At 38.8% G+C, this 26,729-nt stretch overlaps 1 protein-coding gene across 1 annotated transcript in view; it reads right to left on the bottom strand.

Moving 5' to 3' along the window:
* Positions 1–26,729, bottom strand: part of LOC121527281 (contactin-associated protein-like 2) — a 349,243-nt gene that overhangs the window by 154,928 nt on the left and 167,586 nt on the right. The window contains exons 4-9 of the mRNA XM_041814178.1: positions 20,356–20,503; positions 13,089–13,141; positions 12,729–12,879; positions 12,296–12,480; positions 7,047–7,190; positions 4,024–4,285 (exon numbers count right to left, since the gene is read on the bottom strand). Coding sequence (XP_041670112.1) covers positions 4,024–4,285; positions 7,047–7,190; positions 12,296–12,480; positions 12,729–12,879; positions 13,089–13,141; positions 20,356–20,503 — 943 coding nt within the window. The remainder of the gene's footprint in view (positions 1–4,023; positions 4,286–7,046; positions 7,191–12,295; positions 12,481–12,728; positions 12,880–13,088; positions 13,142–20,355; positions 20,504–26,729) is intronic.

Genomic DNA, 26,729 nt, shown 5'->3' with positions numbered 1-26,729 from the left:
GCTAGACTCTGCCAGTAATCCAGTAGGCTGTGTGTGTTACTTTAGCCGGGTCCACGGGTGTGAAGGCACAAACTCAGTTTGAAAATAGTGAAATATTTCTGCTTTGAAGGTGGCTGAATCAGACAATTCATGCTGCCTGTCGCTTTGTCCCATTTTCAATGAGCCTTGCATTACATAGAGAATGATTTTATGCAATGACGAATCAAAAATCTGATTTACAGATAATGCAGAAAAGCCAGTGAATAAAAGGAAAAGAGAGCAGGAGGGCAAGGCTGTTGAATCAATAAAACATTCCTGTATAACAAATGTATTTTTTACATAACTGTTAAAGAAAGATGAGATGACTGACAGACATATCCTTATTATCTCCCTCAATAACTTTGAAAGGTTACTAAAAAGTGAGATTATATCAAACTTCTAAGCTTTATTTATCAAGAAATTAAAGAAGTACAAAAAAATCTATCTAAAAAATCAAGTTAAATGTGTCAAATTAAATTATAAAGAAAGCTACTAGAAGCTTCTTTGACAATTTTGAGGAGACCATGTGACGTAGAATTTATGCAAACAGAGATACCTATGAAGAGTTTATTTGACTCCTTTCATTACCAAACCGTCAAGTTACAGTATCTATAAAAAGTCTTTGCTCCCGGATGTTTTACCCTGTCACTGATTTTATAAAACAGTCATGGTCAGTGAGACCAAAATTGTGCTTTTTGGACATCAGACAAGATGTTTGATGAACACCAAACACTGCACATCCACAGTTTTGGCAGCATCATGCTGTGGGGATACTTCTTGGAAGCCGGACCAGAACGGCTTTTAAATGTAGAGTGTAAAATGAATGTGGCTAAATAGGGGAAAATCCTGGAGGACAATCTCATTCGGTTTGCAAGAGAACTACAGCTTGAACAGATGAACAAGCCTGACTGAGACCTATCCACACAGACTCAGAGATTGATACTGACTTGAGGAGGTGAATATTTATGCAGTCACTTATTTCAAATTACATATTTTTTTATTAACTCTATATAATTTTGTGGAAATCTGTTTTCACTTTGACATTAATGAGGTTTTTTGGTCATTTATTTTGTCAGTGAGCCCAATTATGTTGACCGTGATTGATTTATAAAATCAATAAAACATCCAAGGGTGTGAATACTTTTTTATAGGCACTGTAAACTTTGTTTTTCAGAGAAGGACCTTTACCCTCAATTTCCACATAAAACACTTAGCTCTCAATGAAGGCAAGCGACCCCACCCACTGGAAGCGTGTCTAGAGCGATGCGCAGTGGCGAGCAGCCCAGATCAGCGGGCATAGATCACGGGAGAACTGTGAGTTCACACAGGAGTAGTATGTCAGCAGCAAACTATTTTACCTTTTGGGGTTAATTTATCATCCATTCCGGTATAAGTCCATGATTTTACTGCTTCCACCGTTGAGCGAGTACATTAGGAAGTTAAAAGGTTAATGTTTGCTTAAAGGATCTGTGGTTTATGTAAAATTCTTTGGCTAAATGTCCTAAAAACTTTTCCTCATCAATGGCGCCGTTGTAGCTCTGTGACCCACTGACTTCTTGGTGACCCTTTGCTCTCACTGCAGGATGAGACGTAACGTTGATGTAGTGATGATTTACGATCAGGAGTCCATGCATTGTGTTGTATATTGAAAGAACTGGATATTCTAAGCTTGTGACTTCCTGTTCGGAGCTTTCTAATTGACTGGAATCGACACGCTTTGGCAACGGCCAGTGCTGAAAATAGACCTGTAGGGTATTCCTAGGCGAAGTGCAATGGAGTGGCAATTCAGGGATGGGCCAGTGCCGGACTGGAGCAGTGGAGCTGCTCTGATTGACTAGAGAGGGAGCGATTTGCTCCATAGTACAATTTGCCAACGGATCCCGCTGCAGTAGCTGTATGTGGAATGTGCAGAGGCTTAAAGTTGATACTTTAATGGTAATATGGTACCTATCTAACTGTACATTTAGCCATATAAGGACAAACTACATGAATCTACGCCTTTTCTCAGATACCGTTGTAAAATTACAAGGACTCACGTGTCATTTTAGAATGAATTTACTACACTTGATTGATAGCCACATGCTAATGTACAATGTTTCCTTGCCTTTAAAGTCTATCTTTGCTCTGTGTAACCTCATTATTACTGGTATGGTTGAAAAATAATTTGGACTAATGTGATGGAATTTCCTGTGCTTTTCTATCTACTGTTATTGCACTAAATGATGAATCTAAATGGTAACAGATCTAAAGGGTTAAATGATCAGTGGAGTAATTCTGTACAGTTTTTCCTTCCAGCAGAAGCCTTGTTATATATCTTAATAAGCTCAAGTGTAAAAGCAACATAAACACATTATCCCCTCTGGGAGAAGAAGCCTGAAACTCTTCTGTCCTCCTCTCTCTTCATTTTAGTGTGTGTGCATCTCCACATCTATTCCCACTATATTTGCCACTTAGAGAGATTAAGCATTTCATTACAAGTCTGCTGAGCTCCAACTGTGTCTTTAGAGCCACGAAATTCTTCTTTTCTTAGAAATACTAATAAGGGAATCAAAGAAGGGGGCTTGTCTTTAAGAGTGCCAGACTATGTTTGTGTGTCTGTGTATTCTCGTAACACTGATGTAATCGCAGGCTCAAGCCCAATTAGCCTAGAGGGTAACTCTGTAATAATCCCTACCCCTGGGCATAATGGCCTATTAAAGCTGCAGCAGACAGAATAAATGAGTGCGTCTAAGGAAAGGGAAAGAGAAATAGGGTGAAATAGCAGGGAGTATAAGTAAGAGAGAAAGGGTTGTAGAAGAGGGAACAAGCACTATACATACATTTCTACTGTGTATGAAAAAGCATTTTCCCCCTTCCTGATTTTTTTTATGCATGTTTCTCACTCTTCCATGTTGCAGGTCATTAAACAAATTTCAATTTCAGACAAAGACAATCTGAGTAAGTAACAAATGAAGTTTTTAAATCATGTATTCATTCATTAAGGGACAAAAGCCTTAGGGGGATTGTGGACAGGCCAAGGGCATATATTTTGTTAGAAAAGCCTGAAAAAGTGTGTTTTGCATAATATGTGACCTTTGAGGATTTTCTGGTAGAGAGCAGAATTCATGGTTTCATCAATCCCGACATGTCAACCAGGTCCTGAAGCAGCAAAGCAGTCCCAGACCATCACACTACCACTGCAATGTTTGACTTGTAGTATGATGATCTTTTTGTTAAAATCTGTGTTCGTTCTTTTACACCAGATATAAAGCTTCCAGAAAGTTCAACTTTTGTCTCGTCAGAGATCATCAAATGTTTCAAATGCTTCTTGGTCAGCAGTGGTTTTGTCCTTGGAACTCTGCCATGCGTGCCATTTTCACCCAGTCTCTTTCTTATTGTTGAATCATGAACTTAACTGAGTCACTGAGGCCTGCAGGTCTGCAGATGTTGTTTCGGTTCTTTGGTGACCTCCTGAATGAGTCATTGATGCACTCTTGGAGTAATTTCAGAAAGCCAGCCACTCCTGGGAAGGTTAACCACTATTCTTACTATGTAAGTTTTCTCTATTTGTGAATAATGGTGCTCACTTTTGTTCACTGGAGTCCCAAAGCCTTAGACCTGCCTTTTTAACCCTTTTCAAGATGTCAACTTTGTCAGACAGGTTCTATTTAAGTGATTAGTTGGTGAACAGGTCATGGCTTAATCAGACTTGGGTGTAGCTGGTGAAAGTTAACTCAGCTTTATGAAAAGTGCAGTCAATCACAGTTATTTCATGATTTAACAAAGGGGACAATTACTTTTTCAACCTGGGCCAGGTAGGTTTGGATGTCATTTTCCCTCAATAACTGAAATCATCATTTAAAAACGGCATTTTGTATTTACTTGAGCTATCTTTTTCTTGAGATTAAACTTTTAATTGTGATACATATGCAAAAAAGAATAAGATCAGGAAGGGGGAAAATACTTTTTTAACAGCGCTGTAATGTAAGAAGCATGTTTTTGGGAGCGCATCTCTGCATGACTCACCTGATAATAAGTCGACCCGGATATTGCCAACCCCCTTGGTCACATTGATGTGAACCACCACCTTGCTCTCCTCCAGGGAGATCTCCAGTGTGCCGTCATAGAGATTACTGAAGAGAAGGAGTCCATTGGGGTTCCACGTACGAAACTGGAAGCTGACAGATATCATGTTGTGATTGGCTCGGCCTGGCAGCTGCAGGAAGCTGGTGACGTTAAAAAAGACTGGGAAGGTGTGGGTCTCAACGCAGGAGAAGGACAGGTTACGCTGTAGAGAAACAGGTAAAGAGAAGAGCTGACAAAAGAGATGAAAAGATCTTTACAGAGATAGCCACAAAGATACTCAGTTGACTGTGGGCTTGTATATAAAGTTGTTTGAACGTTTCAGTTCTCTAACTGTTCTGGAAAATTAGCTTTTGAGTCCCACCTCTGCATGTTTACCTCCAGAAGTTTGAGACTAAAGTTAAATTCAAAGACTGATAGTTCACATGCAGAACTAAAGTCACTTCTTGTCTCAGTTAGTCTTTGAAAGCAGTGTTCAACAGGAACTCCAACCTCGTGTCGTTAATCAAGTCATTAGCAAACATACACTGAGCTGTTTTTACTGGCAATGAACACTTTGTGATTGCTTCTCCCTTTGTATCTTTGGGATGCTATTGTGATTACAAATGAAAGTCTTTGTGAGACATGAGAGAGGATTGGAAATAAGAATCTAATGAACTTGATTATTGCTTTCATTTGTTCTGTCAGTTCATGAGAGAGTGAAGAAGATACGCCTCTATGTAGCAACTATAGGATGGCATAAGTGCTTTTAGATGTTGCATTCATTCAAAACTGTTTTGTAACTTATGCAGAGATCCAATTAACTTATTTGGTCAGAGTTAATCCAGGCAGTCATCCTTTGTGCTGCACATTCAATGAGGAAAAGCAATCATTTCTTTACTATTTTTTATAATCTGCTGAGATGAGCTGAAAACAAAACGTTCTGCAGTCTTTGTGGTGGAATTGCAGTTTGCAATGATAAGGCATTAATTATATCAATAAAAGGCAACAAGGCAGGAGGGAAACACATGGAGGAGCCACTGATGGGTCACGTTGGTCAAAAAATGAATCTCTTTGGACATTTTGGTACAGGGAATCATTTTCCCAGTTCCACGGGTAGTGTGACAATGATGGGCATGCTTAGTCTCAGCTGATTTTATGAGCATTTTAGTTACAATATTTAAGTTCAACCTACAATGCTTATACAAAGAATTTACCCCATTGGGTGTTGGTTAATCAGTGTTCCTGGCTACCATTAACCTTGCAAAGCAGATGGATACGCCCGTTTCTGATTTTCTCATGGGCGAATCCATCTCGCAAAGCTCCCATCTGAACTGTTTGGGCCAGGTTAGAAAGTGACAGGACCAATCAGCGATGAGGGACTGTACTCTCCGGCGCAGTGGAGCCATGACGTAAGCAAGCAGCAACAAGAGGCCGGTGCAATTATAGCGGAAGACATTAGTGTGGATGCTGCTAAAGCCCCAGTTTTATCAGAACTTGATGATATTTCTTAGTTAAAAGAACAAAGAACAGCAGTGAGTTGTTTTCTTTTCAAAAACTGCAAAAGTCATGTACTGACATGTCTAGAGTTGCCATGATTCGCGTTATGCAGCTCTAATGGAGTTTACTCCTTCGGTCGAAGCACAGCTCGCTTGGAGGAAAGTACAAGTCAGGGGATTGATTAGAAACAAATCCCAAGGCTCTGAATATCATCCAGAGTTCAGTTAAATACATCATGAAGAAATGAAGGAATATGGCATATGTGTGCCATAAATCTGCCTAGATCAGGCCGTCCTCACAAACTGAGTGAGCGTGCAAGAAGGAGACTAGTGAGAGAGGATACCAAGACACCTATGACTGATGTGAAGGAGATACAAGCAAGGTCATTATAATAAACTAAAACTAACTACATAACTAAAACTTAAATGTTAAAATCCTTTTAGTTAACTGAAAACAAAACAAAAAAATAGGTATATTAATAAAACATTACATTAAAATGTAATAATTACAGTAAAAAGTGAAGAGTGTCGCCTCTGACAGGTATCCCACTTCACTGAAAAAACTATATTAAGACTAAAACTGATAAAAATTAAACTGAAACACAGCATTTGTGGTAGATTAAAACTAAACGTAAAACAGCAGTAAAAATAATTAAAGCTAAACTGAAATAAAAAAAAATAAACAACAACAACAAAAAAAAAAGAAAACTAATGCAAAATCCCAAACTGTTATAACCTTGGTTCCAAGCTTCAGCAGCTGAGATGGGAGAGACTCTGCAGACAACAACTGCTGGCTGGGTTCTTCACCAGTCAAAGTTTTATGGGAGAATAGCAAAGAGAAAGCCACTGTTGAAGAAAACTCTGATTAAATGAGTTTAAATCGAAGAGTTCATCGACAGATATGTGGGAGACTCCATGGTCATGTCAAAGAAAGTTCTTTAGTCTGATGAGACCAAAAGTGAGCTTTTTGGCCATCAGCCAAGATGCCAAACACTGACATTGCCACAAACACACCAACCCCACTGTGAAGCACGGTAGTGGCAGCATCATGCCGTGGGGTGCTTCTAAGCAGCCGGCCCTGGATGGCATGTAAAGGTGGGGGTAAAATAAATGTGGAAAAATGTAGGAAAATCCTTAGAACTACAGCATGGGAGAGGATTTTTTTCCAGCAAGACAATCCAATAGAGAATTTGTTGCTGGACTTGAAAAGTGTTTTTAATGTCCATTCCCTGTGCCACCTGACAGAGCTTGCAGTCACTCACTTTACATCACATATTTTAATTAACTGGCTTTACTTTGTAGAAATCTATTTTCCCTTTGACAGAGTTTTTTTGTATTTTTTATTTTTTTTGCCAAAAAGCCAAATTATACTGACCATGATTGATGATGATATATGAAAGGAACATTCAAGGGGGTGAATACTTTTTACAGGCCCTGTATTTGCATGTGCTTTGGTATGGTCATTAAAGTATGCATGTGTGCACTTACAAAGCTGGAGGTGTCCAGCTTCTTCCTCCGGGCCAGGTCTGTGATGTTGTCTCCATTGTAGTTGATGCTCTCCATGCAACCTTTAAAGTTTTTCCTGCCTCCTCCCAGTGGCTTCCCGCTGTACGGCATCCCACCAAAACTCAGCTAGAAACATACAAAGCAAACAGGTAAAATGGGAGGGCTCCTGGAAATAAAAACAGATTATTCCACCTTTTGTTAGCTTGTCACTTTATGGCTGTAGAGACTTCTATGGAACTTGAATCCTGTGAGGACACACAGAACGTGAGCAATGAGAGTCAGCATTAAAGGATGAAGGGCCTTGTTTCCTGGTAAACAGATGTCATGAGAGGAGAGCTGAGGTGAGGAGACGGAGACTAATAAAGAAGCATCTGGTGGGAAGTGCTGAAGGACACACAACTGATGGCAATGTAAAATGGGTTCCATGTTTCTCCTGCTGTTGAACATGTGTTTATTTTGGTTTTTCAGACATCGCTCTGAGCTCTGAGAGGAGACGAGATGAGTGAGGATTGTGTGCAATTATCAGTCGATGTCTGTCTATCTGTAAGTGTGTATGTGTTTGCATCTGTCTGTGGTAACGCTCCAGTAGCCTCAGTAATTACAGCCAAGGGTAGACACGATTGCATCCGGATATTTAGTCTTTGGGATTAAATAGGAGCAGGAAACATACAGGATTGCACAAACACACAAAAACACACACACAAGATAAATCGTGCAGACTAGATAAAGTACATGGGTACACTATGAGTCAAAGCTGGTGACAATTTGTCTATTTTCAGCCAGACTCATTCAGGCGGTAACACCAGTGGGATCCATTTAGGGTTCACTACAGACACACAGCACACTAAGATGCACACAAAAACCCTGGATGTGAAGATTTCCCTGGAGATCCTTCAGTTCAACAGCTTCATCTTAATTGGACTGTGGTTTTTCCTGCCTCATTCCTCAGTATCCTACTTAACACTGGAACAGATCAGCCATATCAGCAATGACTGCTAAAGGTCACAAAACATGCCAATACATAGAAACACATGCATAGACCCGTAGCTGCAAGAGCTGCAAGCGTATTTCATACCATTATGAATGCATGGATCAATTTCCTGCTTTAAGTATTATTGGCTAAACTCTTTGCATCCCATTACCAACAGTAATTATGGAAGTTTTATGGATTAGGATTAAAGCTCAGTGTAAAACCAATATTGAATTTCCTGTGTGGTCTCTGTGCTCTGTACATTCCTAGGAATCTAGCATATCACCAGTGATAAAAAGAGATTTAAAATGTGCCGGAAAAATCTTTAAAAGCTATAAAACGGGTGTAGAACTGCTTCTAGTAGAATCTGAGGGAAACAAACTTACCAAGCAATTCTGGTAAGATTTTATCTGAGAACTGTTCATTATATCTGATTCAATATTTAGTAGAGTACACCAGAACAGCCCAAGGCTCATCAAGCAGAAGTCTGACTCATGTTCCTAGAGGACTGAAGTTCATCTCCATCATTAAGCCTCAAAATAAAAACACACAATAACTCAAACAAAGCCTGTTGGCTGGTTCAGGGAGTCTACAGAAACACCCGATATGCATAGCCCTCTCTCTTCAACTTAACCCTTTTTTATTACTATGTACTGAGACGGTTAAATGCAGTGGTTCCCAAAGTTGGCCCTGAGCCCCCCCAGGGGGGTGTAGGGTCATCACAGGCGGGCCGCAGTCAGTCCAGGCTAAGCAGCTCCAGCTGACTACATCAGACCTGTAGAAGAGGAGTTTATTGGAGTCTCCTCAGATTCAACAATATTATTGCAGATCAAGTCAAAAACACTGTCAGCATTTTGGACTGGAGAAGGAGCAGTTACGAGAACCTTTGACTCACTTTGTCCCTCTGCATCATCCTACCAGTGTGAGGATGTTGCAAAAGGCTGATGCAACTACAATACAGAGTCAAATCACAGCTAGACATGGAGAATGAACTGAGAGTGTCAGTCTCACAGCTGCACCCGAGACACAAAAAGATCTGTGGCACCAAATAAGCCCACAGATGTGTGAAATTATTGCAGGACTGGGTTTATACAATTTAAAGATGTTCATTAAGTTTTCAGGGAATTGTTCATCTTCAGAGTGTCAGATTTTTACAACTCAAAATTTAAAAGAAAATGATTTTTTTTTTTTTTTTGGCAAAAAATGTGTTTTGCAAAGGAGGGGCCTGATAGAAAAAGCTTGGGAACCACTGGTCTGATGCAAGCCCACTCTCCCTTCCCTTCCATTGTTCCCACTACTCCTACTGTTTAGAAACTCCATTCCCACCCAGTATACACCTGGAGGGTCTGAATGAACATATAGGGGAAAGTTTGAGTTAGTTTAGACCCTAAAAAGCCATCATTAATACAGTTGAAACCAGAAGTTTACACAGACTTTGTAAACTTTTCCTGTTTTAGGTCAGTTTAGATTTCCAAAATTATTGCTATTTGCTAACCCCCCCCCACAAAAGAGACAATTTTTTAGAGAGTTTTTTGAGAATTGGTGTAACCGCCTTGCTCCCAAACGCCTCTTCAGCTCCACCCATAAATCTTCTCTAGGATTGAGATCAGGGCTTTCTGAGGGCCACTCCAAACTTTGCTGTCCTTAAGCCACTGTGTAACTAATCTGCTGGTACACTTAGGGTCATTGTCCATTCGGAAGACACATTTGTACACCAGCCCCTCCAGCAGCAAAACACCCCCACAACATGATGCCGCCACCCCTGTACTTCTCAATTCGGATGTTGTTCTCAGGCTTACAAGCGCCCTTCCTTTTTCCTCCAAATTTACCGATGGTCATTACGGCCAGAAAGTTCAGTTTTAGTTACATCAGACCACAGGACATGTCTTCAGAATCTAAGCTCTTTGTCCCTGTGTACATTTGCAAATCGCAATCTGGCTTTTTAATGTTGCTTTTGGAGTAATGGCTTTTTCCTTGCTGAGTGGCCTTTCCACCTATATGGGTGCTGGAATGGTTTCACTGTGGATAATGACGGTCTCTTACCAGCTTCATCAGCATCTTCACAAGCTGTGTATAATTGTTTGAATGTATGGAAACTGTACCCATGGATGAAACAGACTTGTGGAGGTCGTGATATCTTGGCTGATTTCTTTGGATTTTTCCATGATGTCAGACAGACAGCAGTGTGTTAGAGGAGTGCCTTAACATACATCCACAAGTGTGCCTCCAATTAACTCAAGTGTTGTCAATTGACCTATCAGAAGCTTCAAAAGCCATGATATCATCATCTGGGTGTTCTCAAATTGTTTAAAGGCAGAGTCATATTAGTATATATGAACTTCTGACTTTGAAGTAAGTAATAAAAAATTAACTCTCATTATTTTGGAATTTATCAAATAGAAATAATTTTGCAGTTGCAAATATATATATATATCAATTTGATGATCCTAACTGGCCTTAAACAGGAAAAGTTCAGTCTGATTTAATGTTAGAAAGTATGGTAAAAACGGTCATGCGCCTTTTAATAGGTGTATTGTTCGAACTGTGTGTTGCATTAAGTTTAATACAGAATCTTTAAGCATAGCCATCAAACTTCTTTATGCCTGACGAGGTTTGGACTAAGAAGCTGGAAACACAAATACCATTCTAGAGCAATGGCAGCTCTTCTGTGCTAATCAACACAAATGGCCTTTGATTTACTAGTGTTGTAGTAAAAGTTTTCTGAATAAACAACACAGCAAAATCAGCATTATTGCATCGAACAACAAAATTTTAAGATGAAAATATGTGTTTTTTCTTTGCACAGCAGTCAGTCAGCTCGGGCTGCTCTGACATTAGAATATTTTTGTCGTGCTGCTCTCTTTAACACTCCCCCGTTTATTTCTTTTCATTATTGAAGTCTCCAGAGACTGTCTATCAAAGCACAGCAGTTGAATCGTTTGGTAACAGAAGGTTCCACAGCTGTAGTGCATGTTTGAGTAGCTCTACAGCTGTAAAGACGACATAGAGCGTCTGTGAAAAGTATTCACGCCCTTGGATGTTTTACCCTTTTATTGATTTGTCAAATACCATGGTCAATAAGTACATAGTAAGTGATGCCAATTAAACAAAAACATTTGATGTAAAATAAGTGACTGCAGAAATATTCAACCCACCCACCTTTAGCATCTGCAGGTCTCAATCATGTTTGCACATCTGGACACTGCAATTTCACTACATTTCTCTTTGCAATACTGCGTCAGGTAATTGTCCTGCTAGAAAAGAAATCTCCTCTCAAACCATAGTTCTCTTGCAGACTGAATAAAATTGTCCTCCTGGATTTTCCTTTATTTTTTTCTGTAAGTTTATTCTCTACCTTTCCAAGCCTTCTGGGGCTGGCTGCCTTGAATCATTCCAACAGCATGATGCTGCCACCACTGTGCTCCACAGTGGGGATGGTGTGTTTTTGGAGAGTCTTGTGTGATGGGCTTTTGGTGAATTCTAGTCCAGATTGAATCAGAGTTTTCTTCAACAGTGGCTTTCTCTTTGCCACTCTCCCATAAAGCTTTGACTGGTGAAGAACCCAGCCAACAGTTGTTGTCTGCAGAGTCTCTCCCATCTCAGCTGCTGAAGTTTGGAACTCCTTCAGAGTAGTCATAGGTGTCTTGGTGGCCTGATCTAGGCAGATTTACACATGTGCCATGTTCCTTCCATTCCTCGATGATGGATTTAACTGAACTCTAGAGATGCTCTTGGCCTTGTAAATGATTTATATCCACCCCCTGACTTCTTCTTTTCAATAACCTTTTTCTCTGAGTTGCTTGGAGTGTTGTGTTGTCTTCATGTTGTAATGGTGGCAAGAAATTCTGATTAACCAGTGACTGGACCTACCAGACACCGGTATCTTTATACTATAATCGCTTGAGGCACATTCAGTGCATTTAGGTGATCTGCATTTCACTAAAGGGGGTGAATATTTATACAGTCACTTATTTTACATTGCATAATTTTGTTTAATTGACATTACTTAGTTTAAATCTGTTTTCACTTTGACATTAATGACTTTTTTGTATTTTTTTATTAAAAAAGCAAAATTTTATTGACCATGACTGATTGATAAAATCAGTAAAAGGGTAAAATATCCAAGGGGGTGAGTCCTTGTCATAGGCACTGTTATTTACAAGTTTGGTATATGTGTTTTAATTCTGCTGTTGCATTACCATTTATTGTTGAAGACTGTTGAGGACTAATCATTACATACTGAGTAAAATTAGCTTCTCACCTCATAGTCTAAGTCCAGGTGGTCAAACTCTCCATTGGTCCTGAAGTGCTGAGTGTGTCCATCCAAGGTGAAGTTGACGTTACGACGGTAGCGTTCCAGCACCACTGAGTGCCAGTGATTGTCGTCCAAGAGGCTGCCGGTGGTCACAGAGGTATGACCCAGGATGGAGCCGTACTGATTACTGCCTGTGGTAAAGATATCATCATTACACACGTTACAAAGGCAAAGATATCAGAAACTAAGAAAAAATTATACGATTGGGGCCAGAATAATTTATTTATGTATTTAATTATTATTTTGTTTATATTTTAAAAGTATTGTCAATATTATTTTACTTTGTAGAACAGTGCAGTATTTTAAACATACCAACCTTAAAGTTTTGAAGTTTCAGATTGAGCATAAAGACAAACTTAGTTTAACATACGGTGCTCACCCAGGTTAATCTGCAGCAGTAGCTTGGCCTTGTTAAGCTCCAGGGTTATGTAGTCTCCTTGTTGGCCTTCTCCATGAAGAATAACACCATCACTCTCTGACGTCTTAAACCTCAGTGCTATTACATCTTTAATGATCTTCATCTTCTTCACCTGTAGGGTGAGAAAAAGGGAACAGCCATGTGGTAGTTTAACACAACAGGTCATACATTTTTAACCACAGAAACACCTGTAGAATTTCCCTTAAATTGCAGAAATCTCGTCATATTACAGTACTACTGAATTTCATTATCCAACTTTTATGAAGAAAGGACTTTTAAAGAGGAGCTTTTTTTTTTCAACACACTGAAGGCATGTAGTACCTTAAACCGATATGAAATGACACCCTGTCCATCAAAGTTGATCACGTCTGCCCCTGTAAAAGAAGAAAAATAACGTAAAGAGACAGATAGAACAAGAATACACACACAAAACAACAGCAAACATTTGTTTGCATTGTGTTGATCTCACTGCCTATCTGTCATGATGAAACCCATGGGAGTTATGTATAACATGTATGTATTTATGTGTTTTTAAGTTGTGTGTGGATTTTATGTACTTGCTCCTCTGGGACAATAAAGATTGATCTAGATTGAACTAGATTTCCAGAGTGGAACATTATATATCTTACCTGCCTTCTTGGAGTCCATTGTTTCATTTATGTTAATTTAGCCTTTATCTAACCCATTTAGACCTAACGCCACCTATAATTGCCCTCTAAAAACCTAAGTATTGCTCAGATCACTAAGAAAACAGATATTTATTGTTTTGAGGATAGCTTAGTAGATCAGCCTTATGCCCAGTTAAAATTGAATGGATGTTACTTATTTAACTTGCACTGACCATGAGTTTGGTTTTATCAGCATTTAAGAGCATGTTAAGTTTCTGCAGACAAGACTGAAAAAACACTTAAAGCAGATTGAAAACTCAAAGGCCTGCAAAATTTATTAACAACTTAAAAAAAAAAAAAAAAAATGGTGCCATCTGCTTAAAATAATATGAGGCTTTTGACCAATTATCACACAGATTGTTGACATAATAGAGAATAAAAAACGTCCTAAGACTGAATATTGAGAAGAGAAGAAAGAGAAGAAAAAGGTGGATCCAGCCATCTTAACACATCGCCAATCAAATAGTTGGCACCATGATGCTGCTTGGTCTGACATGCCAAATGATGGAGCACATTTATCAGTAAACTGTGGTCTACAGTGTCAGAAACCTTAGATAAATAAAAAAAGCTGAACATTAGGGACTGTAAAGGTCTAATCTTGTGATGAGTGACTACTCTAAGAAGAGTCATCATGCAGCAGTAAAGTCGACTGATTGAATAGTCTATGCAGCCCCTAACTGCTACACTGGAGGAAAACACTGCAGACAGATTTGAGTAAAACTAACCCCCCCATAGCTACTGCCTCCTTCCCCTTAAATGACCTTGATTGGGTTGAACAAACACTGTGGATTGAAGCTTTGCCAGCTGACAGACAAGGATCTGCTTTGCCAGGTTATGTTTATTCTAAGGCCTGACTGACAAAAGTTAGATTAACAGTAGCACCTGAAGCACTTGATGGCACTTACTGATGTTGTTTCTTCTTGTCTAGATCATTGCTTGTGTTGTTCTTGCTCTCAAATGTACGTCGCTTTGGAGAAAAGCGTCTGCTAAATGACATTGTAACATTGTAACATTGTAACTGCATAAACTCCTTGTACAGCACATTAGTTTCATGCTGTCTTCTGAAACAGTTAAATTCCCTTGACCTTGCCAAATAAAATGAATTCAGTTCAAATTCAGAAATTTAAATCGTATCCATGGTGACGTGTCATTGGGAAAACAGCTCTTTAGGTGTCCATGAACACGTCACTCACAGTGTGACTCACTTGAACTAAATTTGATCAGATGTTTTTATCTTTTATTGGCTGTAAAACACAAAAAATGAATTATTTTATTTTATGGCTCAAGTGAGCTAGCTTATATTTTATATTTAATTGGCAGCAAAGAGAAAAGACTGTTGTACTTGATTAACTCATTCCAAAAACAAAAGAATGGTTTATTATTTGACTTTTACCAGTACATTCCCTCCACAGAGCCTTCTATGATGTCATGTTTGATTCCCTTTGAAATCGTTTTTTGCAGAACAATTACATAAGCATAGCAAATTAAATCTCCTCCCTCTATTTCATTCAGTCAAATTCAGCGCTGCACTTCATGACTCATTTATGAAATAATTGATTTCCTGTTGATCTTAAGTTAATCAAAATGGAAATGAGCATGTAAATTCCACAGCAGGCTGGATCAGGACTCCTTTCTAGGCTCACGCTCTGGCACACAACACAGAACCTTCTTAATGCACAGTCCCAGATGAGTCATAATATGGTGTTGCATTTAATTATACATTTTCAAACCCAGAATGTTCATCTACAACCAACATATTTGGTGATTATACGGTAAATACAACATCTATATTTGTCCTCCTTCTCTGATGTGTGCTTTCTTATTCTAAAGCCTTTTGTTTAGGGTGCACAACTTCTTGTCCTCTTTCTTCCTCAGCAAGAAATCATGCAGGAGAAGTTGACTGCAACAGCACTTGAGAGACGGGATGTGAAGATGAGTAGACCAAAATGTATGAGTTCTCATTTTCAGACTGAATGCTGAGAAAAGAAGCAGTGACAGCGTAATTATGAGAGAGCACTGCAGGCTTCAAAACACAGCTGACAGACAGCTGTGAAAAATGATGCTCCAAACTGGAGGAGATAATGTGTAGATGTTTGTGGAGGAGTCTCTGTCACTACAACTTTTAACAAATGATGCACTTACACTCATCCTAGTTGCCTTGTAACCTAGAGTAATGGTTGATTTGAAATTGTGGAACAAATGCAGTATAAATACAGTATATGATATCAAAAGATTCTGAAAATCTGGAGAAATCTTTGTGTGCAAGGGTCAAGGTCTTCAAGATCTAAGGCAGCACTGCATTAAAAACAGGCATGATTCTGCCCTTAAAATCACTGCACAGGCTCAGGAACACTTCCAGAAATCATTCTGTCAACACAGTCCACTGAACCATACACAAATGCATTTTTATGCTGTATCATGCGAAGAAGAAGCCAAATGTCAACACAGTCCAGAAACTCTGCTATAACCTCTGGGCCAGAGCAAATTTAAAATGGACTGAGGCAAAATGGAGAACTGAACTGTGGCCAGATCAACCAAAAATTGAAATTCTTCTTGGAAAATATGGATACCATACTGGCTGACTAAAGAGGAGCAGGACCATCCAGCTTGTTATCCTGGAACAGTTTAAAAGCCTGCATCTCTGATGGTATGGGGTTGCATTCGTGCCTACGGTGTGGGCAGCTGGAAAGGAACTATGGATGCAGAAAAAGTTTTCAGATGTTTAATAGTAATATGCTCCCATCCAGACAACGTCTCTTTCAGGAAAGGCATATTCAACAGGACGATCCTAAACCATATACCACATCCATCACAACAGCATGGCTTCACAGGAGAAGAGTCTGGATGCTGAACTGGCCTTCCTGCAGTCCAGATTTTTCACCAATAGAAAACATTTAGTGTATCAGAAAATGAAAAATCCAGCAAAAAAGGCCAAGACTGTTGAGCAGCTAGAATCCCACATCAGACAAGAATGGGACAACATTCCTCTCCCATCACATGGTCTCACTTTCCAGATGTTTTCATACTATTGTTACAAGAAGAGGGGATGCTATAAAATGGTAAACATGGCCCTGTCCCTACTTTTTTGAAATGTGTTGGTGCCATCACATTTAAAATGAGCTAATGTTTTTTCCTGAAATGATAAAATGTCTCATTTTGTTGTTTATGTTCTATTGTGAATGAAATATGAGATTTGCAAATAACTGCATTCTGTTATTTACATTTTACACAGCGTCCCAACTATTTTGGAATTGAGGTTGTACACCAGAGCTAGAAATATAATCAAACCAAGGAGCTTTGTTCTAAGAAAGACTGCTTAAAGAGCCCTCTTGACATATTCCACTGTGATTGAACTCACTCAGAAATTAAACCTTAAAGTTGAACATAAAGTTTTCTCTCATTATTTAAAGTAGCCCTGGTCGCTGGTTAATGTCATAGCAGAAGTAGCTGTTTTCAAAAAAATAAAAGTAAATCTTATGATCTTTTCTGGCCCTAATTTTGCAAAGCCTCTACATCTAATTCTACTGCTTAAGCGTATGCATTCCCTGTTGTAACCATCAGTGCAATAAGGCTAAGTGAAGGGAGAGTTGTGCGGTTTGATTTATGTCTTGGAAAAACTTTGGTTTGTTCTTTGACAGCTGTAATTGGTTCCCACCTTAAAGCCACACAATCTAATCCATCAGGTTAAAAATGTTTGGATGGTAGAGGAATTCATAACCTGAGAGATGAAATGTTCAATGGACAAACCTCAGATGAATTCAGATGACAATTACAGCCAGCAGATAATACATTTGAACAGAGTCACGACAGCAAAACATTAAAATATGACAAACTTCATAAAGACTTTGACAGGTTAGGGGAGAAACTGCTGTAGAATAAAAATATTATAATTCAAATTTACTTTTAATCAAATCTTCAGGTGTTTAAATAGCCCTGCTATTTCATTTGTCAAACTTAAAGAAACAGAGTTAAAAAAATATGGTTATCAACCAAAATTCATGCTCTGTTTGTTAGAGGTAATATATCATACCCCCTTTTCACATTCCAGTGCAGCCTTCTGTGGTCTAAATGAACAATCTGGATCAAGCAGCAGAGGATGTTTCTGACACTGTATAAACCAGACAGCCCGTCTCACAACTGTCTTTAGTGTGTGTCTCTTTAAAGTCCCATAAAGTGATTAAAAAATAAATCTGTAATCGAGGTTTGTTGTAGGACAGGCCACTCTGTTGTGAACCACCAGGCCAAGTTTCAGTCATGAGAAACATCTCTAAGTTTATAAAATCAAGCTTCAAAATCAGGAAAAATAAGGCAGTAAAATCTGTTCAAGGATGCTGTTGGCATGTCGTTTGAGTGAACCAAAACCATGCCTACTCACAAGAAATATGATCCTTTCACATTAAAAAAAAAAAAAAAAATACCACAACGAAGAAACCATCCATCTATACTACAACTCTCTATTTCTGAGCCGCCAGAGAAACAGGCAGACAGTTTAGGGCTGAAACATCTATACAAAATAGGTGAAGTTGCTGAAAACACTCCATTTGCTGATGTTGCCCTTCAAAATAAGTCTTGAGTGACAAGAAGCATGGGAGGCTCTTATTGTGGCAGACTTTGTGGAAGTAGAACGTGTCAGTCATCTGATACTTTACAAAACATTAGCATTGAGACGTTAACAGCTGCTTTGAGAGAGACAAAGCCACAGCCTGCTTCTTTTAATCATCCAGGACTAAAGACAATGACATATGGATTAAAACAAACCGGTTCAAAAGAAAAATAGACAAGTGCTCCAGTAATTAGCCTTCCCCCTGACCTATGGCCCCTACTCAGCCACATGGCTCTGAACCAGAGCAGATAGACAGAAGTTGGGGACTAGATTTACTGTTTCTGGCTCAAGTCTCTCTGTTATGATACTTTTAATGACCTGTAGGCCATCATGGCAGATAGATTTGGTAAATTTGTCCCTATGATTAAACTCTTTTCCATTAAGTCTAACTGCAATCCATACCAGCACATTTTTTTCACTTTGCTCTTTCCCTGTAAAAGATGCATCGATGTCACAAAAACTGTATATTTCATAACTGCAAATCATACTATAGTTGACACAGAGTATGCAGGACTGTACAGAACTTTTAGGCATGTTTTGACCAAAAACAGAGGCTGAAATAAGGCATAGATGTAGCCTGTAAGCAGCCTGAATTTGTAGAAAAAATGTCAAAGTCTACAGCTTTAGGGGGAGTAAGGCGTGGATGCACCTAGTAAGCACAGCCTAGGGTACTGTCCAGGCAGGTAGTAAGGTTGCCACAAGTCCCTGGTAGTTCTGTGGATGTCTTGAGGGCTCAAAAACTGCCAACAGTTTCTGGGCATATTACCAGGGATGAAAAGGCCCAGATAATGAGATGCCATTGAGCTTGAACATGGCTGCCCTCCTTCCCCTCTCCAGTCCAGGTTGGGGGTACATCAGGCCCTATGATGAATCCTTAGCCCCCTACATGCCTAAAATTTGTGCACAAAATACCTTTGCCAAAATATCACATTAATATTGTGCTGTTTAAGTACAAAAGGAGGTGGATGCTACTCAAGACAGAATATAACAAAAGAAACAAGCTGATTTTATTAAAGCATAGAAGCAGGAATGTGTTAGAAGCGAATTACTGAGTTAAAGCCGTTTGCGAGAGCATTTGTGATTTCATCAGAGGGGACAGGTGATGGGTTTAAACTTAGAGCTGGCTGGATTGCTCTGTTTTATTGCTTTGTGCATTTGTGCATACGCTTCTGCGTCTCTGTGTTTTATACCACCTCTTGTCATCCTTATCATTGCTGACATGCTTTTATTCTAAAATGAGAAGGAAATTAACAAGGGAAATATAATCATAGAAGTGAAGACTGACTTGAATGCAATAACATACCCTTGTATTCAGACGCATACACTTTTTCAGACAAATCCACACAGTACAATCCCGTCTATAATACAAGATGTATGTGTGTCACTTATAATGGTAATTTATGCAGAAGCTTAATTGAAAATTGTTATCAAAATCAATTTGGCAGCCTTTAATAGGATGAGAGTAAAGAAGATGCAGAGGAGTCTGCTCTCTGGGTAATACATTTCTAAGAAAGAGAGAGACTGTGAGTGTGAGCATCACTGCTGGTCTGCACTTCTATTACTGTGCTTTGAATATTTCTGCCAGTCCAGGCAGGTTTATCACTGACTTTGAGTCTGATTTATGTACAAAGTTATGTCATAATATGACATAATATGTCAAAATATTTAATGGGTGCAACGTGCATAATCAGCATCCCATAAATGCATGTTCCTTACAAATGTGTCTCCATTCAAAAAGGAAATAAACAGGCTTTCTAACGGTATAAGATTTATTACCAAGAAGCATTGTTACAAAAAAGAAATAATCTACCAAACAAAAATGTCCTTACTTTGTGCTAAGTTTAGCCACAAACAGTGACAAAACATATCTCACCCTCTCCCTAACACACATATAGAAAACATCTCCAGCAAACACAACCAGCAGCTAAATAATAATAAATATTCCATGTCAACTGGAGGCCCGCAGGTAGGCCTATTTCCTGGCTACTGTAGGGAAGAGAAGGCACATGAAACAAGAATTCCTGCGGTTTTGTGATGTGACTTAAGATGCTGTCTAATAGAGAGACTCAGGACATTGGTTTGAATTCCTGTCATCTACCCCAGCTTTCAACATGAGGTCTACAGCCATGTCAGCGAGTTCCCTTCATTACATATTGCTGTCTGAGAACATAATCCATGCAGGGATTACATAACTGACTTACTGTAATTAAGAAAAGCCGTTTAGTTACACTTCATGTAATTCCCAAAAGACAGTGATGGCTAAAGACAGTAATTATGTACACTGTACGTATGTGCATATGTTTGTGCCTTTACTCACAGTATGAGCAGCCGTACACTTCTATGCGCAGACCGATCCGTCCTTCCTCGCTCCAGTCCAGTGGGATGAGCCGTAGGAAGCGTGCAACAATTCCCTGCTGCAGCTCATGGCGAACTGAGCTCTCAGAGTTTGAGTTTCCAGAGAAGGCCTGTAAAACACACACACAAACATCATAGTGCATTGTCTACAAACAAAATAAATATGTGCAGAGAACTCAGAAAAATGCACCAGTGTCTGTTAAGTTATTTACTTTACTACAGTTTGCATTTACAAAAGCCCCCAGCATCTAGAAGAGATCTGACCTGGAAGTGGCATGCATAATTTCAAAGTCTGAAAGACTTTTTCTAAACTTGGAACAAATTTATGAAGTCACAAACAAAATTACAATTCTGAAAGACCTAACAATATTTGAAACAAATTTATGAAGTTCAATTCAAAATGTAAAAAATTAAACAGTCTGGCAAAACTTCAAACAAATGTACAAAGTCAGATTCAAAATTATAATATCTAAAACATTTCTACAAAACTTGAAAGCTTGATCATGTCTGGCATTTGGTACAATTTCCCTTCTGTTAGATTCTGTAGTTTGTAAATTTGCTTCTGGAGCTGTCAGAGTGTTCTACAACTTGTTAATTTGTCTCAGCACATATAAGTGTTTTATAAATGTTTTTTTTAAATGGAAGTTTTAATTCTAAATGAAGTTTTTTTTTTCTATTTCTGAATTTGTAAAATGAAATGAAAAAAGTTTATGCTATGTGTTTCAGACATTGTTATTGGACTATTTGTAAATTTGTATTGTAAAGTATAAAATTCTTTTGTCCTTTGTATTTTTTTTTGTGCTGATGTAAATCTGTCCTATGAAATATAAAAATGTTTTGTAAATGTAAATTAGTTTACAGCTTTGTTAAAGCGTTTCAGACTTAGTAATTTTGTGTTGCAGGCCATCATACTCCTCTGTATTTGAAGACATAGCGCCAAAAAAATCACAAATACCACAAAGACAATTCATAGTAAGCCAAAGGTAAGAAGGCCATGACCTAAACGTGGCTGAAGAGTGAGATTACCTGGCTTAAAGGTAATAGTTTAATAGTATAATCCATGACGCTGAATGCATCACTTCAGTGTGAATAACCTTGATGCATGTTCTAACACAAACTCAGAAAACTCATGAGCTTTACATCATGACAGAAGACAAAAACACAAAGTCGGAGAGACAGAGCTCCTCCTGCTTAGTACCTCTGACTCAAATTGACCTGGCACTTTATTTTAACAACCTCTAGCCTTCAATTAATCCAGCTACAGTGGTCTCTGAGCTCATATTTTGCTCATCTATTTAAAAAAAATGCACAAGTCTGCTGCTAATGCTCTTCAAATAAAGACTCATGCACTGAACAGTCACCACAAACCCTTGCAGAGGAGATGCATTAATAACCAGGCAGGTACCAAGGCAAGAACAGGCCATGTGACAGCCATGTGTTATTCTAGATAAGAGATGAAGTGGGCGGAGCAGCGGATGAGCATGGGGGTTAAAGGAGCTCCACTCAGATGGTTAGCTTTGAGCTGACTCCACTGTGACTCTGACTTCTGAAGATTTACTATCTGCAAAGAGTCACTGAGCTCCCACTACAGAGAGGGAGTGGACATGGCGGGAACATTACCTTAGTGCCTCTCTCCCTCCTCTTCATCTTTATCATCCAGCAAAGGTTAACAGAGCACAGAAACACACTGAAATGCTTTTTTATTTACAGGCTGCTTCAAATTCACACCGCTCCTCATGAGTCATCGGGGAGTCTTCAGGAGACTTACACTGTGGTTTCTATTCTCTGCAGGTCCATGATGATCTGGGTTAAGAGATTTGCTCAAGGGCAGGTGTGCTGGTTTCAAGAGCTGAAATTCAGACACATTTTAACAATCTGTCATCAGAAATAAATTCTCTGAATACAGGGCTCCTGTTGGTGTTGTATTCGGAGAAAGGAGGCCATTTGTGGGGTTCTTGTACTGCTTAAGTGGTTCCAAAGGAGATCTATTAGATTCTTGGCACAGGCTATATGGATAAATGTATGATGAATACATGAAGTGCTCCATTGTTTTTCCTTGGTCGAATGAGCTCATCTCAATGTGGTTAGCCTAGACATCCTTCTCTCAAGCCCTGTTCTCCATGCAGCTCTACTTTGAGGATTCTAATTGTTCCCAGAACAGATCAGATACATTATCCCTCCTGCAAGCTCTGAATCTATCCAGGGATCTCTTACCAGTTGGATCCATCTGGGAAATCTAAAAAAAAAAGAGTGCCCAAGGGGCATCTGAACCTCCTCAATTAGCCCTTCTAGATGCAAAGTAGTAGTCTGCTCTGAGCTGCTGACCTACCCCTCTATCTATCGGAACTATTTGATCCTGCAGAGTAAATTCCTTTAGACCACTTGAATCCATGATCTCTTTCTTTAATCACTACCGAAGGCTCATGATCCTGGGTGAGGGCTGGAATGTGCTCTAACTAAATCAAAGCTATGCCTTCCAGGTCAATCCCTCCTCACCTTAGCGGGTCAGAGCAAGGCCATCAGCACTGGTGCTGGACCAACCCCTCTCTCCATTCCATGATCCCCTTTACCCTCAGTTGTGAACAAGATCCCAAGACAGTTTAACTCCTTTACTTGAGGCGGTAGCTTACTCCTTACTTGGAGGAAACAGTCTACCACTTTCAGGCAAAGAAGCATGGATTTAGACTCAGAGGCACTAGGAGGTAATGTATTTTAACATGAACACTTCATTTGCGCATTAATTAAACATGACTGAAAACTTTTAACTTCAGTTACAGTGCTTAACAAATTTATTAGACCACCTGTCACATTTGTCTCAAAGACCATCCAGCATCATGAAGTGCTTTCATGCAGACTCTTTCATTTTCAGTGAGCTCTCCACGTTTTACCATTTTAAACAGGAATGAGGGATTTCAAACTGAATTCACCCAAATTTGAGCCGGCTCACTGGGCTTCTCTGAGAAGTCAGAAATTAATCAAGCATAACATTCAAGCACTAAAACTCATTTTTCTGTTCAGGAATGCAAGCAAATAACTATAATTTGATAAAAAAAAAAAATCATAAAAAATGATTTTGGTAATTACCAATGCTGTTAATTTAGGGCAGCTGTGGCATAAACCTTACTTTGGTTAGGATTAGGCTGGTCTAATAAATTTGTTAAGCACTGTATATTACTACATTAAGAGGCCCAGACTGAGTCCTCAGAGCAGCAAAAAGAGAAAATCCCAACTTTTAAAAGGAGAGGCTGTTCAAGTTACAAATTCCAACATCTCTTAATCGGACCAAGATGAAAACTCAGTTTTGCCTATCTTCATTTTATTTTTATTTTACCTCTCCTTTTGGGTCACTTGTTTTCTTCTTCTTCAAGTATTTCTTTAAAACAGGAAAACAAAAAATAGAACGAAAAAAAATTGACAAATTTTTGTCTTTTTTCTTCTTCCATTTCATTTCAATTTAATTTCTTTGTCTTTTGTTTTCAAAAATGAAAAAATGGGAACCTAGCTCTGCTTTTTTCCATTTGTTGTTGTTGTTGTTATTTTTTTTTTTCAAAAATGGCAAACTAAAGTTTGTCCTGATTCAGAGGCATGTTTCACCCAAGGAATGGAACTGCCTGAGAGTACACTGACCTTTTAGAGCAACTGAATTCAGTTAAGTTTGTGAAAGACATTTCACTGCTCCTTCGAAAGAGTCAGGCAGCAATATGTCCAGAAAAATTCAAGATACACTTGATTTGTTTCTATTTTTGAAAATAGGGGAAATGGAAAAATTAACTTTTTATTTCAATCACAAAAATAAAACAAACAACCCTTATTTAGTTTTTTTTCCATTCCTTTGTTTTCTTATTCTAGTGACAGACCTGAGGAAAAGGAAAAGAACCCAATGGGAAAGGTGAACATTTTAAAATAAAAACCTCCATGTCAAAATAATAGTATAAACAGAAAATGTGAATCCTGCTGTTTACATGAATAAATACCTCTAGCAGTCCAGGTTTACCTATTCACTCTAAAAACGAAATTAAAACAAAACTGGAAATGGCTCAGTTTTCTTCATTTTTCTATTGTTTTTTTCAGAAACAACAAAATGGAATAACAAGAGTTTCTCCTGATATTTGAGGTTTGTTCAACTGCCTGAAACTACACCGACCCTAAAGGCTTCTTTAAGCCTACAGCCAAACATCTTCAACAACCCTGAATGACTCCAGTTGGCAACTTAAATCCAACTTTACATGAAGTTGACCTGGATGATTTGGAGCCTACACAGACAATAAAATTGAGTTACAAATAAATCAAAGTCACAATAAAATGCTTGGAATGAATGTGCCTACCAGCATCCTGTAGAGTCAGTACATTTCTCATTCTTTCTCCCTAAAACTCATCTCTTCCCTCCCACAAATCTTCTAAATCCTTCCTCATCTTATGAGCTCTCTGTTTCACATTTTTTGCCACTATCCTGTTTCCAAAATGCCTGTGGTCCTGGCTCAGGATTTCAAACACTAATCGGCACAAACTGATCAATTTGCATTCATGCATGAAAGCATTCATGCACAACCTCGCCATTTTAACCTTTCTCTAACTCTGATATCAACCTCTAGCTCATTTAATGGTTGAGAATTAAAAACCTTGGAAATCTCTCTCGCTTTTGAGGATTTGGCTGACTGTACAAAAGACTGGACTTTTCTGGTCCAGGTGACATGCTCTTTCCTTTACTCTTGTCAAGGTGTGAAAAAAAGAGAGGAGGAGAGTGAAAGAGAGCGAACAAAAGCGGTTCTGTCTGCACCCAAAAGCTCAGCATCGCCGTGCTTCTTTCTCAGACGTCATTCTCTTATTCGCCACTTATCTGTGCTCGGCTCAGCGAACAGCTCAATTTAAAGACAGTACTGCGTAGAGCGGAGGGCAGAGGAGAAAAAGAGGAAGAGGAGAGAAACGTATGAAAGCTTGAAACCTCCTAAAACTGTATCACTTAATTGCCATCTATGACGACTGCTACAACGTGCTTGGAGCAAAATTTATGGTACATCCTGTGTGGGTACATATACATGTTCAGTGACTTTTGTTTCTCTCTTGACTTTAAGCCTGAAAACGATGCAGATTTATGCAACATACACAAACTACATTAAAAATTCACGGGTGTTCCTGGCATCTTTGCTGAATCCAAACTGAAAATTATTCCATCTGTTGTGCTCCCTTGGGTTTAAACAAAAAAACTTTAAGAATATTGAAACGGCACATGCTGTGATTTAATGATTTAAAGTCAGTTAAATTGAAAATAAAAAAACGAGGCGCTGTCATGCTATTTTAAGAATCTGTGAGATCAGTGGAAGAGAAGTGATATGGGGAAAGTTAGAAAACAAAAATAATGAGCAAAGCTGCGAGCCAGTCAATCTCCTCGTTGGGCATTTTGACCTCCAGGGCTGCTGTCATTCAAGATAGAACAAGCTGAGTCCTTTACTGCAGCTGCTTTACTAATCCCCCAATAGTCTGAACTGTCTCACAAACATCAACACCAGTCATGTAAAAAGATTCACATGCGTATTGACATACTTGTATCCATAAAAAGACCCATCAAGAGGACAAACTGTAGCGGCGCCAGATAAGGATACATGGTATACCAAAATTTCAGTACTTTTTGTTAATAACTGTCCAGTTCCAGAATTTCCTACTGTTTGGTACCACTTTTTGTGTGAGTGACCAGTAGAGTATTAAGCAGGCTATGAGAATTAAAACTTTTTACGTGGATCTCCACAAGATGGCAGTGTGAGCAAGGAAGGTGGACTGAGATAAAGACTCAACAGTGAAGTAGGCAGCTATCAGCTGGCTCCAGCCATCCATTTAGCATGATACAATGCTAGCATCAGAATCAGCTTTATCGGCCAAGTATGCTTAAGGAAAAAGGAATTTGTCTCCCAGTTTAAAAGAATACACGTGTGCATCGATAGTATGGTTGCAAGATGCTCAAAGGGTGCAAGAATGCTGACTCGACATGATCAGATTTACATAAGGTAGATAAGATAATTTTAAAATAGTTGATTAGTGTAATGTGCATATCAGATGAGGCATTTTACCAGAGAGCCTTCTTACAGCATTTGAGTAAGTGAAAATAATTACTTTCAAAATTAGGGCATGGTAAATAGATTGAATTAGTAACAGTAAAAATATCAATGAGTGCATTAGAGGTGAGGTTTTACCACAGTAAGCTTTCTTACAGTTTTTGGGGTACAGTAAAGCATCAAGAGAGAGCAGGATATTTAAGATTTAGCTGGGCAAGGGGGCTTTTTAAATTAGTGTTTTATTTTCTGACACTACATGACTGCTGTGTGGTCATCAGAGTGGCTCTGT

The sequence above is a fragment of the Cheilinus undulatus genome, linkage group 19 (genome assembly GCF_018320785.1).
Source record: "Cheilinus undulatus linkage group 19, ASM1832078v1, whole genome shotgun sequence".
Taxonomy (NCBI): Eukaryota; Metazoa; Chordata; class Actinopteri; order Labriformes; family Labridae; genus Cheilinus; species Cheilinus undulatus.
This window is presented reverse-complemented; position numbering and strand designations above follow the sequence as displayed.